Source organism: Limulus polyphemus, unplaced genomic scaffold, assembly GCF_000517525.1.
Source record: "Limulus polyphemus unplaced genomic scaffold, Limulus_polyphemus-2.1.2 Scaffold2057, whole genome shotgun sequence".
Taxonomy (NCBI): Eukaryota; Metazoa; Arthropoda; class Merostomata; order Xiphosura; family Limulidae; genus Limulus; species Limulus polyphemus.
Window position 1 is genome coordinate 116,805 of NW_013667667.1, and position 16,056 is coordinate 132,860.

The window sequence follows — 16,056 nt, forward strand, 5'->3', positions numbered from 1 at the left end:
GCTAGTTTTAAATAACATTAAATTTTAAATAACATTTATTACTTAATCACATTGAAGCAGCCTAAAAAAGGCTAAAATATAAACCATAAGTTTAACATTTTGTCAACAAAATAATAGAAAATCACATGTAAAAATAACTTACATGAAATTTAAACTTACATCTTTACTTTTCGTATAATTTCAAAAACAGCTATATTACTGCACAATTCTCACCCTTTCTTGATATCTTCATTTCAGTAGCTAGTTGTATTTCATATATCAACAGCTGTGTCACCCCTAATGAAACGGTTCTGCTGACAAATTCAACTGAAGTTATAAACATAAAATTCAGAGAGAAAGTGTTTTATAGCAAAGCCATATTAGGCTACCTTCTGTGTCCACCGAGGGGAATCAAACCTCTGATTTTAGCATTGTAAATCTGTAGACTTACTGCCATCCCACTGGGGGACAATTCAGGGTGACACAGTGCTTTAGTTTCACACAATTTTAAAAATTATTATATTTTATTATTTTAATCTTTCTCAAGATTTTATTTTAGCAGCTATGTTTCATAAATTGTGCTAATTTTTAGATTTATCAGAAGCTCTTGATACAATGTCCCAAAAACCTTTGTTAGACAAGAATCTATAAAATGAAATAAGAGGTACTGCTTTAGATTAGTTTAGTTCATATACATTAAACAGAATTTTGTATTTATGGCAAAGATACTAAAGCAATTTGCTGTCATCCCTGATTTTTAACTACTGATTAAAGAAAAGGTAAACAACAGCATCCTACAACCCATCATCCATGCTAATGGACTGACTGTCTCTCTTACAATGTATCCACAGCTTAAAGCATGAGGAATATTTTATGGTATCAAAACCAGCATGCCAGCTCCTTAAATACAGAGCTTTATCACAGAACCAACTCGTATCCTGTATTAAATAGAAAGCAAGTAGTTAGAATTAATACAATCAGAGGAAATTAAATAAAATTTACTTCTTGTATCAGTTTTGGGTTCATTATTATTTTCATTTTATTGAAATTATTTCTGCGAAATTAGTCTCCCTGTAGTTCACCGGTAAATGTGAGAGCTAGTAATGCTAAAAATTGGGTTTCAATACCACCAGTGGACTAAGAACAGATAGCCCATTTTTTAGCTTTGTGCCTAACAACAAAGAAAAATCTAAATTTACGTTTACATTGGTGAAAAAACCTGAGATATGGGAAAGATCTATGGATGACACATCTCTGGTGGTGTGGTGGGATGGCAATAATACATTAACAGATTTCCAGAAACATCTTAATTTGATCATCCCTACAATATAATTCACTTTAGAAGCTGAAGAAAAGGGTTGTTTGAATTTTTTAATGTTTCTGTAAAAAGAGAAGGTGGTTTTTTCTCTTCTTCGGTATACAAGAAACTGTTCTCAGTTGCCATGCTGCCACATGCAAGATCGTGTCACCCATTATCACAAAAAAATATTCTAATTTTTGTCTTTTGTTCATAGGGCCATTATTGTCTCTTCATATAATGAACATTTAATGTTAGAATTGAATTATTTAAAATATATATAGCAATTGATAGAGGTTCCTAAATCTCTATTCAAAATCATTTTGTTTTTTAGCAATTTCTAATGATTCTTTTATATTTAATTCATTTTTTAACTTCTTTAACTATTTGTACATTGTCCCAACCAATAATATGCGAAGAATTTGCCACATATTCTGTCAAGACTGAATCACTAGTTTTTAATTTATTAACAGCATTTTTATGTTCTTTAATTCTAAATTTCAAATTTATACTTGTGTGTCCAACATAACTTAAATTGCAACTACAAGAATTTTATATATTCCACATTTATCCTTTACATCAATTTTACCTTTCACACCATTAATAATATTAATTAATTTTAATTGAGGAGAGAAACTTATTTGACAACCTGTATTTTTCATGAACACATTACATATTTTTGTTGATAGTGATGGTATGGCAAACATATTCTTTTCTTACTTCTTTTACATATTGTCTGTAATTGGGTACATCCAGAAATTCATAATTTATTACAATATGTTTTTAATCCTATCTATTACATTAGATTGATTTTGATATTTTTGAGTTGAGGAAAAGTATTTTTAATTTTAACATGAAAATTACTTTGCACGCAGACTATTCAAAACAAATACTCAATAAATTCTTCGACAAATCTTTATTTTACTTTATTAAAAATACTTCACTAAAAATATTATTTTTTTTGTATGTGAAAGACTTATAATGTTAACTGAAAGACTGCCAAATTTTTGTGAAGATATACACACTATACTGAAAGTCAGAAGTATTGAATCTATAAAGACTTTAAATGAGTACAAAGAGGTGACGTGGTCAGTCAAACTGACCGAGCCCATGTAGAAAGAGTTAATTGTGAGGGTGATACTTTGGTGCATAACTAGCCAAGATATTTATCTCAAACTGGACTTCCTTTTGAGAGGAAGAAGAAAAATACTTTGAATCTCTGGGAAAGATTAACAATGTATATCAACTTGTTAGAACATAAATACCAGATCATTAACTTGGGGTTGGGAACAAGTCTGCTAAGAAACCAGGGTAAACTGAAGAGATAAGTGATGGCATAAAATTAGAGTATGTCAAGTAAATGGCTGGAACAAGCTTAAATCTGAGAGATAAGTGGTAACCTGAGGTCAGAGTAAAGACATCAATGGGCTTATGAGAACAACAGTTCTTGTGCAGGACCTTTGATTTCCACTTGGGATGCTGAGTGAACAATATCCACGTACTGTATACAAGTAGGTGAGATAATATCTAAAAATTATGAATAAAAGCTGGGTAGAGTCTGTAGTAAGTCAGTATGCATCGGAGAGCCTCTATCAGCTACCCAGCCTACACAAGAGTTGAACCAACAGTCAACTATGCCTTCTACTCCCCCAGTGCAAGCCTTGGCTTCCCAAAGAGTAGAGTATATTTGTAACAAAGTTTTTAAAGTATTATTAAAGATTCCTTTTAAGTAAAAACCTTACAGGTTTCTATGTACAAAGTTAGAAATTTTTAGTGCTGATTAATATTAATAAATGTATTTTTTTTCATGTAAAAAGCATCTGACTCATTTCTTATTCTTACATAAATCTCCCCAAGTTGGTGATCTGTGAGAAAATACCATTGACTGCATTCCTAGAATTTTCACATAAATATTATTTGTAATGAACGACTTTCCTCTTGATAGTGCCTTTGACAGTACAAAACCTGTAACCTGAATATATGATTAATAGCATACCATGGGTTTCTCCCTACAAATTTCAACATGACTACTAACACTAAAAAAATTAAACATTACTTCATTACATTTTCAAACAAGTTTTTACATACAATTAATAAATGCTATTTGTGTAAATAAAGGATTAAAAAAACTAGTTTTATCCATAAGCCTACATCAAGTGTCAGTTAATTGAATACACCTTACATTGTTGAAAAGAATTTAATTTCCAAAACACATTCAAGAATACTTATGTTTATATAAAAAATATCAAAGCTAGCTATATGAAGTACTTATTTAAAACATTTTTCAAACAAAAAATTATTAATAGTTAAACCTGTGATCAGAGTTTCTGGTTCGAGACATGTCAGTGCCTGTCACAATTTCCATGAAAAAAATGTTCAGAAAAGTAAAAGATGAGGTGTTATAAACCTAACACATACATAATGTGTTAAAAGTTAATGTATAGTTTATTTAACACTAATAATACAGTTATGTGAACTTAAATTAAAATGTAACATTATATAAAAATAGAATTCTAAATTGTATTCGACATTAAAGAATACAGTTATGCAATTAGAAATACACAGTGGCAGATAGCCTTAGTAGTTTTGCCATACTCAAAAACAAAGAAACAAACATAACATCCACTTGGCTAAAAGGACAAGCAAGCTTGCTGCATTATGTTTGGTGGCAATGTGAATCAAACTTAAAACCTTGAACCACAAGGCAACTCCAGCCTTTAAATGTCAGATTAAAACTGAACAAATGTAATTTAGCAGAAAAATAATAATGAGAATTTGAAAATTCATAATATCCTTATTTTGATTACTTGAATATCTAAAATAATTGTAAATATTGATAATCAGGATCCCTAATTTTGGTTGGTTGATTATTTCTGTGAGTCATGACCCTAATCAATTAAGCTGAACAAACTTGAATTAATTGAAAATAATAATGAGAAATCACAGTGCCAATATTTAGATTACTTGGATAGAATAATCAGAAATACTAATTTCAACTAGATGATCAGTTTTGTTACATTAATCACTTTAATCACAATTTCAATTAACCAATTATGCAATGTGACATTAATTGATTACATTGATACTCATAGATAATCCATTATATCAATTAATCGAGTTAATCACCCAGCTTTAGGATACATACATGAAAAGAAGTGTATCTGTACACACGTTTATAACGTGAACTTATATATATATATATATATATATATACTATATTAAAAGTTGGTAGTATACAAAACTGTAAAGACTTTAAATCAGTATAAAGTGGTCACATGGTTGGTCAATTCGACCAAGCCCGTGTGTCGAGAGTGTTAATGTACATAGACTCTGTATTTAATTGCCTATAACCTAAAGAAAACATTGTATGCCCCCACTCCAGGTGACATCATATAATGTTTCAGTACCATATAAATCACAAAACTATTCAATTTACGCAATGAATAGCATAACCCTATCACTACGGGTTTTGCTATGGTCAGGGATCAAAGGGCATGTCATCACGTTTACAGACTTACATTCAAAATTTTATTGAACTATTATTTTACGAATGTATGTCAATAAGTTTGGTATCAAATTGTAGATTATAATTCAAATTTTAGCATTATACATTAGTTAATTTTTTAATTTAAAACTAAATATTAAAATGAAATGCTAAATATTAACTTTTGTATGTCATGTGATATGCTGAATGCAGCTTTGGTTCAAAATAGATGCTTCTGATGTCCAGTTACAAAGTCTATTGTTTCTTATGAATTATAAACTCAAATTACAGATATTCACAAGCTGGAATAGAAAATAAGATCTCCTATCTTTTCTGTTTGCTGAGATATCATTATATTTAGCATATTAAACACAGTAGCCCTGCCCACCTCTTCCATTTTTGGAAACACTTGTTTACGTACACCCACTTCGATCTATTATGTTTTTAAAACCAATCAAAAGTTCAAGATTTCCCTCACATGGTTTTCTCAGCCTCTCGAAGGTGGGAATTTCCCAAGATTATTTCTTTTGTCTCCAATCTTGGAAGGAACGGAGTAAGTGAAAATATTGTTCAATAAACAATATTTTTTTAGACTCAAATAGAGTTTAGTTAGTAAGCTTGATAAATAACAGTGAAATTCTGCAATATTGGTAAAGTAATTCATAATTTTCTGTTATTTCAAAATGCATTTATAAAACCTAAAAAAGTTATATTGTTTAACACCCTCCATGTGCAAAATTTAGCAAGGTATGACAAGCGAGTACAAAGTTCTTTACAGTTGTAAGTTGTAGAGATCATTGTTTTCTATATTTCTTTATTTTCTGTTCTATGTTTTAAGAAAAATAACTAAAACTTAAGAGCTTATTTGTAAATAGTAGTAAATATATATATATATACATTATAATGTATTATAACCAAAATGTGACTGTATTTTACAAAATACTTGTCCACTAGAACAATGCCAAAACAGGTTACTTTGTAAAGGCCAGTTTTACTGCTGAATATGGTAACATGAGTGCAACTTCTGTAATGTTAGTCAGACACAGCAGAAAGGTCAATAAAATAAGAATAATAAATATAATTAGATGTATAATGTTATGAGATTTAAGCTATTTAGACTAAACATTTGTGGTTTCACGTTATCATTTGTAGTCATTCAATAATTTATGGTGATTACGAGGTCAGTCAAATTAACCAAACCCATACAGAGACACAACAGTCAAAATAATAAATAAAATAAAAAAGTTTATTCAAAACAAAACCAAAAAAAGTTTCATAAATATCTGGTGGTTATAGAGATTTCACATATGAAATTTGACAATTTTCTGATAAATAAAAGTATTTTTAATCTTAAAATCTAAATTACTTTGCATTTTGGATAGTTAACATTCCAAAAGAAAAATCCACAAGCAAATCATTATTTAAAAAACTTAAAATTAATAAAAAAACATTAAATTTTGTGTAAGAAAGCCTTGTAAGGTTTACTGATAATCTACAGTTTTCATGCTGTATTAAAAGTTACAGTATGAAAACTATAAAAAGCACAAAATGGTTATGAGGTTGGTCCTTAGGACCGAGCCCGTAGTGAGAGAGTTAACTGTATATTAACACCCTGCAGATTACAACTTTTAAAACATGTTTACACAAGCATGTGTATACACAGCTTAAAATTATTTATCATATACTTTAACTAACCAGATTACAGAGGTTTTAACTTCTAGCTTGCATATCCACACAGCTGAGCCCTCTATATCATATATCACAGCAGTTTATATGTTTACACAAAAGTACTCTTTCTATGACAGACATATCTGTGTGCTTTAAGCTCAGAGCACTCAGGATCATTTTAACAGCTTCTGAATAATTTATTCTGAAAGTGCGTTAGGTGCGTTATGGCTGTGACTGGTCCGAAATCCTAAGATCCCAACACTTTGTTCTTATAACTTACAAATTTACACTAATATGTTTATAGTCTGCAGGTTTTAGGTTTTACAACATTGTAACTAGGAATAGCTACATATCCCACCTGCAAACTTGCTAGGAAATTTTCAGCAACCTCTACTGTTGCACTCTGGGTGGTCTTCATTTGCAGATTCCATGTCAGAGCTGTTTCAGTTTGGTCTAGTGTGTCGCAGGAATCAGCATGGGATGATGTGTTTAAAGGTGCTAAGTTGTACTGAAGCGTGTGACTCAAGTCATAGCTGTAGCTAAGGAATCAAAGGAAATGAAAGTTTTGCTTTAAGACATTGTAAACAGAACTTTCTATTCAGTAATTGATACAGGATACTGAAATAATACAAAACAGCTATTAAAATTTACCACACTGTCAAATGACATTATGCCATTAAAAGTAATAAATTTCTAAGTCTTATTTTATTTTATTATTTTCTATAAGCATATTATAAGCTTTTAATTTATAGATAAAGGACAACGCCTATACTGAAAAAATTACCAGAAACAAACATTAAGAATAGATTTTTGTCGTGTTTTTGATGTCTTATTTAATTCCACTAAAAGTGAAAACTACCTGGAACTGCATCTTTCTCCCAAATTAATTCTAAATCTGTGAAACAGTTATGTGTGTATTCCCATACATTCAGGTTGTACATTAAATTAAACTTAATAACCAACTTAAATAAGCCTTGTCACATTCCCCATTAAATCAAAGAAATGCATTATATATTTTTAAGATTCTTTACAGTACAAAAATTAATGGTTTATACCTGAAATTAATAATCTATTCCAAACTTTCAGGATGTAGTAGATTACCTCTCTAATGAGATTTTTGGTGTTATTTGTGATAACTGCCTTTACAATATTTACTGTTGAAGTGTGTTTTGGCTGCATTAGATTTTAAAACATTTTTTTGCTCGTTTCCAATTTTAAATGGCTATATGAAAATATTAAGTGTATATTAAATAAAAAAAAGCTTGATTTATTTGGTATAGTTTAGTTTATATACAGCCTTTCATAACATATATTGCAGTAAAAGCTGCAAGTATAAAATTCATAAACAAAGCATTTTATGAAGTGCATATGTTAAAATACCCTTCTTATTTTGTATACAATACCAAGTAAATGCAACAATGTATCACCAGCTTAGCTATTACCTTGTATAGTTTTATTCCTCTTGGCATTTACTTTGAAAACATGAGTAAAATAAAACTAGATTGTGGGTATCACAAAAGTCAACACAAATAATTCCCAATTAAGAGAATAAAAACATAAAACCAAGTCTAAACAAATTACCCATATTTTTCCATACATCAAAAGTTTAATTAATACACATTATGAATGTTTTACAACAACAATTAATAATAATATTTCAAATTTCATTCTCAGAAATTTCATAATTTCACTACAAACAAGACACAGATATACTGCTTCTATTACATTTTACATCTTCTGCATAGTAGGAAAATATAATTTTCAAACCAGCTGGTAAAGGCATCTCCTGAAGCCTTATTATCTTACCATAATAATTATGTTCATAATTTTAATGAGTGAAAGTCATGTTTTGGTTACATTTATTTACAAATAAATGTAGTAAATAATTTTTATTTAAAACAGCAGACGTTATTCAAAATAATGCACTTTTTTGTTTGCTATTATTATTGTAGAAGTACATTACAAATAAAAAGGTCATAATATTGTCTGATGAAATGTCATGTTCAGTATGAAGGAAAGTTCACTTTCAAAATAATATATAAGTATTTCCAGTAAGACTGATTGACTGGCCATTAGTTCCATGGAGATAGATCACTTGTTATGTCATAGGATGCAAAGATTAATTTGAAATTGGAAGACAGGGTTAGAAAGACACAGAAGTTAATATTATTTTTATATATATATTATCATTTTACTTATTCATACTCAACATAAAACAAATAAAACTTAAAATAGTACAAAATTAAAGATAACCTTGTGAAATGGTAAACTGGAAGACAGGGTTAGAAAAACACAGAAGTTAACAATATTATTTTTATATGGTGATATTCATGTTACATGTGAGACAAAAGAAATTAGAATCTAAAACACAAAATATCCATACAACTAACTTTAGAGACAACAACATAATACCTAGTATCAAACTTGCATTTCATGTCCTTTACCATAATAAGTTGAAGACATGTATTTAAATAATTAAGGTTTTTTAATATTTGCCCACATTTTTTCAATAAACAGTATGACAAGTAACAACTAGTTCTCTTTTATGAGTGTCATTCAAAATTTGAATGGTAAAAATTTTCATACTTCAAAGGAAAATAATTTCATGTCAAATATGAAAGTACCATGCCAAACTAATTTCAAAATAGCATGGTTTGTTCATCAACAACGTACAAATGACCTGATTCTGAGCTCTTTGGGATTACGATTCAATAATCAAAATGTACTCTTGGCCATTTTGTAAGGTTGATTCATGTTTATAAAAATGCTTTAACAAATGCACTATATCATCCCAACATTGTAAGTGGTGGCCTTGAAGTACACACTTACATACTAAGTGGAACCATAACTCATAAAATTGATGGCAACAGTATATAATACAGATTATATTCACATTCACAGACTATCAAGTAGTGTAAAATGAAAACATTTTACAGTGTATAAGTCAGCCATGAGCTACACTTCCCATTATTCTACCCCATAGCATTAATTCTTTGCCATGATTGATCAAAAATGCATTATATGGTGTCAAACATTTTATATTGTTCCCTTAAAAGCTGGGTGACATCACAAGATATCTTTGCAGCACATTGAAAACACACTAATCCATTTAGTCTTAATTACAAACAATTTGCTTAAATCTATAAAAAGCATGTGGACATATGGTGCAAGATTTTCGTTACTCAAAAGATGAGGAGCTTGTGAATCATGTAAACTGCAAAACTTTGCAGATAACAACATTTTGCAGTTCAGTGTAAACATAATGATTCATTTAGGCCTCATTTACAAAGAAAATAAGAAATTACAAATTTTGTGTTGAAGTTAGGCAGGTGCATACTTTATACATTTATTGATATAACCAGATGATGATGGGCAGTTATATTTTGAAAATTAAACAATTCTTAAACCTTCCAATTCTTGAAAACCCTAAGAGACTACATAAAGAATGTAGTGTTTAAAAATGTAACAGGCCTATTACTAATGGATTATGACAAGAGTAATTGTAATAATTCTTTGCCAGCTTCTAAAAGGCATACAACCATTACAACTGTTGTTGTATCAAATGGCTTATATAAAGTGTTTCAACCATTACTATGTTTGTTGTATCCCATCCAGCCTGAAGAGCTCTGGATTAAGCAAAACATGCCGTTAGCATTGGGTATGACAAATATAGTGTGGTTGGAATGATATTAATATATACTTTTTTAATTCTTGAAAATCCTTAAGGGACTAGATAAAGAATGTAGTGTTTAAAAATATAATAGGCCTAATACTAATGTCTTATGACAAATGTAATTGTAATTTCTAAATCTTATTGATTTATTATTGTTTCTTAACTTAAAATGAGAACAAAATCTCCAATCAAGTGTCAAACTTTATGATTCTTATATAGATCCAGAAATGTAGGCTAAATACACTATGTGACAGTGTTAATTAATCAGATTTTAGTAAAACTGAAAATAGAAGAGGGTCAGACAGAATAAAACAGTTATTGACTGGTGATCTCAGGCAACAGGTAATTTGTTGCCCTCATAACTAGTCAATAATTGTAGAATCACCAGCAGGTACCAATAGCTACCCAGAAGAAACACACCACCTCATGCTGGACACTGGAGTTAGTGCATAAAGGGAAATTGGTGGTAAGCACAGAGAATAGGAATATGCAAAGAAATGTACTATGCAAAACTGTTACTTGGAAAGACATTATATGGTCTAATTTCACAAGCTTCTCCCTTTTCACATCACAGAATGGAACACAATATTCAAGAGCTTTAAAAGTACCATATGCTAGGTGAGAATTGGAAATTTGTTGTAATCTTAGATAAGGCAATGATCTACCTCAGCAACCGTTACAAACTATGGATGATCTTCCACTGAAAACAAGTGCAAAAATTCATGGTTAGTGTGTCAGGCAATGTGAGAAAACTTTTCTCCAAGATGTGAAGGTAGAGAGGCCATAATGGCAAACTAACCATGCATAAAATTAACAATAAAGCCAAAATTAAGGGTAATTTCAGACCCAATCATATGGTACAAATCAAAACAAAGTGTAAATCTACCAAGAAAAACACAGAGTCACACTGCCAAATAAATGCTTGCTTACATAACCAGGATGAAGGAGAGAACCAAAATACATGCAAGTAAAATATCTGTCATTAATGGGCATATGTGAGTTTGGCTCCTTAAATAGAAACTGGGAAATAGGTGGCCCCACACACTGAATTCCTTTTGGAAAGACTACCAGGTGTGGATTTTCAAATATCTCAACAGCCTAAATGTAATCTCCTATAATGAAAACTGGTATGGTGGTTGATAGCCCAAACACATAGTTAATGCACATAGCACAACTGGTGAATGTTCTATGGATTTAAATGAGCCAATAGCATGTGTAAAATTATTCTCGTAAATGTGAGTTATCCCTCTGTACTCCTTGATGTTTAAATTACATGCATAATTTGTATATCAATAAAAATTACAGAAAAAAAGTAATCAAAATTATCAAACAGATAAAACAAGATTCCCAATTTTAAGTAAAAAGTTTGAGATATTACTGCACACAACAAACACAGAGTTAAAACTTCAACACTAAAAAATAGTTAAATCCAAAGACAAAAAAGGAAAAATGAATAAATAATAAAATTCTTACCTAAAATAAAAATTACTAGAAAGGTCTATGTTTTGAAACATCTTCAGATACCTGAAATAAGATAAAAAGTTAATTTAAGTTATTTTAATTCAAGTTTTTTCTTTATATATATTTGTAGTGCCAGAACATAAAAATATGTCTGCAATTGGGAAATAATGGTGAAGGTAGGTTAGTATAAATTTAAAATTTTTTATTTTAATATTTTAAATTAAATGTTTCAAGAGAGCATGGGTCAAATAGGACAAGTGAAAACTAACACTTTAGTAAATCTTCAAAACTGTTTTCTTAATGGAGTGCAAGGTATAACTTCATTTTTGATACACAAGTCTATTAACCATTTATACCCAACCATACACTATCTACATGAAGCACATTAGTTTCTGAAATAATTTTCTTTATATTATTTTCTATATATTTTGTAGAAAAATTTAAATTTGACATACAAATAAAAAGAGATAGCATCATCTTCTGCATCTTGTATCCTTCCTAGACTCACTCATATTTTACAAAAACATTGCACAAACTTCTTTTTTCATAAGCCATATTTCTTAATATACTGACAGTAATAAGCATTTCAATGATAATATAAAAGTAATAATATATTAAAAAAATCATAGAAAAATTCAAACATCAATAAAAATAGTTAATCTTAGAAGACAATCATCAAGATGCATTACAAAGAATGGAACAATTATTAAATCCAAATAAGACCAAGAAGTTAACCACTAAAACAGGTATTCTTAAAAAATCAACTACAGCGACACATAGCACAAACAGGTGAGAGGATACAAACCTAATGAATTGAAAAAAGTGATGCTTGTAGATGGAAACATGTAACATAAAGAAGTACAAATTTCTGCATAACCATGGGTAAATAGTTAACTGAGAAAAAGAACCTGAACTCTAATCTGAAAAAGCAGAGGATGCACATACCTACATACATTAAAAAGAAGACTAAATACGAGATAAAAATTGTGATGTTTCACATAAAGTAAAAAATGTTTTAAACAAAAAGAAGTGAAACATTATTCACAACCTACAAAAATTCTACCAGCTGCAGCAAGTTTGGTAACCTAAAGCTGGTTTTTATTCAGCTAAAGCCAGCAAATGCTTTATCTAATTGTTAAGTTTTTTTATCTTAACTACTAGAAAATATTTCTGTTAAAATAATTTTCTTAGTCTTAGCCAGCAGAACACAATTTGGTCTAAAGGATTTTGTTACTTCAAACTGTCTGTCTGGTGAATCAGCATCAACTGCTAATAATTAGCTAGAGACTAACCTGGTTTCATCTGGATTTGTGTTTCGATCACCTTCATTAGGTATGTATACCATACGAGTGTCTTCAATTTTATAAATAGTGTGGTGACCAATTTCTGCTACACGACGCCTTTTGGTGATCAGTATAATATAGTAGCCTTCAAGAAACTTTACAAAACCTGTGAAAGTCATACCAAAACATATTCACATTCTGCTAGTTTAGTTTACAAAAAATATACACAATATTTTTCATATTGTAATATAAAAAAAAGATTTGTGTTGCTAAATTCTAAGTTGAAAAGAAATATAAAAATGCTGTTATGCGCATAAAATGTTTCAGGCAGTTTTTATTAAGAAAACATACAGCTGCATCTGGAGAGTACAGGTAATTTAGAAAAACTCCCCATGGTCAGCAACTGTTAAAATTTATGAGGTAAGTGGCAAACAAGTCAGAGCAATATTTTCATCTCAATTCATCAATACTCCAGGCTAAAGTATATTCCACCATACAAAATCTTAACACAAATTTCATATAAAGCATACATCATGCTTATATGATCAGATACATTCTCCTAAAACCTACCAACAATTCCGAATGCTGAAACAGTGCGATTAAACCCTGGGTTAGTCTTTTGCCCCTGTCTTTGTCTGTTTCCGAGATTTAGCATTTTTAGTAGATCTCTTATTTCTTTCAGTCCATACTCTATCTGTTTGAAAGATAATGTGGATATTCAGAATCTATAACATTTACATAAAGAATTAATATAATATTGTGCTAACCAATAAATATTTTTCAAGCCTTTTATCAAATGTTACACTGATACTTCACATGTTTATTGTTGAAGTTATAAGTTTATGTTTTGTAATAAAAGGATGAAACAACAGATGGGCAAGGAGAAAAGCAAATACAACTAATATGTCTGCACATTTTCTCTCTATAAATGCACTCAACTTTAGTACATTAGAAAAACATACAAATTATAACTAACAAATTGGTAAACAATGGTTTATAAGTATAATGTTTCAAAAGAATATGTCTGTCTTCTTCTAAATTACAATTGGTATTAATAAATTATTAAAGAGCACAAATATGTAAGTATTCTGTAGAAATAAAAATATTACTTCAAAGTAATCAAAAAGTATTATGTTAGCTAAAAACATGGAAGAATCAGTTTACATATTTTAAAATAAGGAGGTATGATATGAGAATACAAAAGCATGTCAAAGATAATTAATTTTTATATGAGTGAACTTTAGTAGTAGATTTGAGATTGGAAAAGTTTTTCTAAGTAACACAGCTGGGGATCCACCTCTATATTTTTCTATGATTGTAAAATTAAGGATATTCTGTGATCATATATGTACAGATGCACTAACTTTGGTGAATTTTACAAAAACTAATATTACTGCATTAATAATGGGGTAGGATAAGTCAGACGTATCTCCAGTTGAGGCAGTTAACAAGGTTGTGGAACAAACTGCCATCTTGGATGGCAAAAACTACAACTTTACATGATTCTAAGTAAAGGGTTGACAAACATTTGGGTAAAAATCAGGACTAGACTTAGTGACCAATTAATAACTGCTGAATAAGTCAGGACATTCTTGATGGGTCAAAATGCCATTTGATGTCCCATAGTTCATAATTTATAAAATTTTATAAAAAGACTTGTGAAAATCTTGTATTTTGTGATGATTATTTTTTGACTTGAATCTTTTAAATCATATTTATGCTGCTAATTCATAACTACAAAATAATGTAAGACAAAATTCTACCAACCTTATCATCAGTCACGTTTAACTCCATAGGCTCCATACGATTTATCTTCAAAACACGAAACTTTGTCTGAGTGTTGTTAGAACCAACCAAGAAATATCTCTGAAGGAAAAACTCAGTTTAGCCCTCCTTTTATATATGTATTAAGCAGTCTATAGTTTTCACAATTATTCACTACATGATAAAACACATATACTAATTTATTTAACTCAAAGTTCTTCCTGTGTTACCTACTCATCTTTATAAGTATTTAAAATATTACAGAAAACTGTAATTGATATGATGAATCTTAATAAAAAATGTATTTCATACAAAATTATCTATTTATTAAACCAAAATGAAAAAAAAATATTTATTTACCACAGGATACACAATTAGTTAATTGTGTGCTTGCTCTATTTGCAACCTTAACATTTGATACAAGACAGTCTGTCATTATATAGCATTTATATTTCCTGCTCAAATTCACTGGTGAAATGTTCAATACATTTGACTGACAGTTCTTGTGCAAAGATTCAATAAAATAATAAGTTGACAACTCTAATGTCTTAAAATTCACAGTAATTTATTATATAAAGTTAAAAGCAATAAAAAGCTAAAAATCTTTTTTACTTGTTTCAGTGGAACATGCTACCATCATCTTCAGGAGACAAGAAAGACAACAAATTTCATTTACATACCCATGTAAATCATGTACATTTTGCATTTTTGTACAGTGGTGTCATTTTACAAAATTGATTTCCACAAATTACTTCAGAGAATTAATTTAGGTTTATTTCAATTTTTGTTTTGTGGTTACGAGGTTGGTCGAATTGACCGATCCAGTTTTGAGATTAGGGTAGAGAAAATAACATATAAGCTATAAGTATTTAGTGAAAAAAAAAAACGTTTGAAATGTATATAGGAGGTTTTAGGGATTACACAAAGGAAACCTTATTTCTTGTTTTTCATATTTATTCTTTATTTATTATTATAAAAGTAACTAAAATTAAAAGTACAGATCTTTTTAAGTTATTCAAGACTAGAATAGGGAAAATAAGTAATAATAATAATATGATTAAAATTGTTCACAAAGCACACACGCAAGCAGCTCGTGGGTAATGTAATTCAATAGCGTAATATGAGCTGCACATTCCACGAGTGATTTACAACTTATAATGGCGCAGATAGCAGTTAGACACAGTTCAAAGGGCAATAAAACAATAAAATTTAATTATAAATAGATGTATAATGTTACGAACTTAGAACTACTTAAGATAAACAAATGTAGTTTCATGTTACAATTTGAAGTCGTACTAGAAAGAAAAGAAGGTACTTACCCAATCTTCCTTTTTCTTGCCCTCACTTGTCGAGGAGAGTTAAGCTTGATTTTTTTTAATGATTATAGTAAAGCACTTAACAATTTTTATTTAATTAAATAATACACCAAAGAATATAGACTAATAAC

The 16,056-nt window shown here is 29.5% G+C and overlaps 1 protein-coding gene across 1 annotated transcript in view; it reads right to left on the reverse strand.

Annotated features, from left to right (window-relative positions):
• Positions 1-16,056, reverse strand: part of LOC106465806 (polyphosphoinositide phosphatase-like) — a gene marked incomplete at its 3' end in the record, with an annotated part of 133,957 nt that overhangs the window by 109,151 nt on the left and 8,750 nt on the right. Inside the window, exons 3-7 of the mRNA XM_022393752.1 lie at positions 14,613-14,711; positions 13,416-13,539; positions 12,855-13,011; positions 11,575-11,625; positions 6,787-6,967 (exon numbers count right to left, since the gene is read on the reverse strand). Of these exons, the coding sequence (XP_022249460.1) occupies positions 6,787-6,967; positions 11,575-11,625; positions 12,855-13,011; positions 13,416-13,539; positions 14,613-14,711 (612 nt within the window). The remainder of the gene's footprint in view (positions 1-6,786; positions 6,968-11,574; positions 11,626-12,854; positions 13,012-13,415; positions 13,540-14,612; positions 14,712-16,056) is intronic.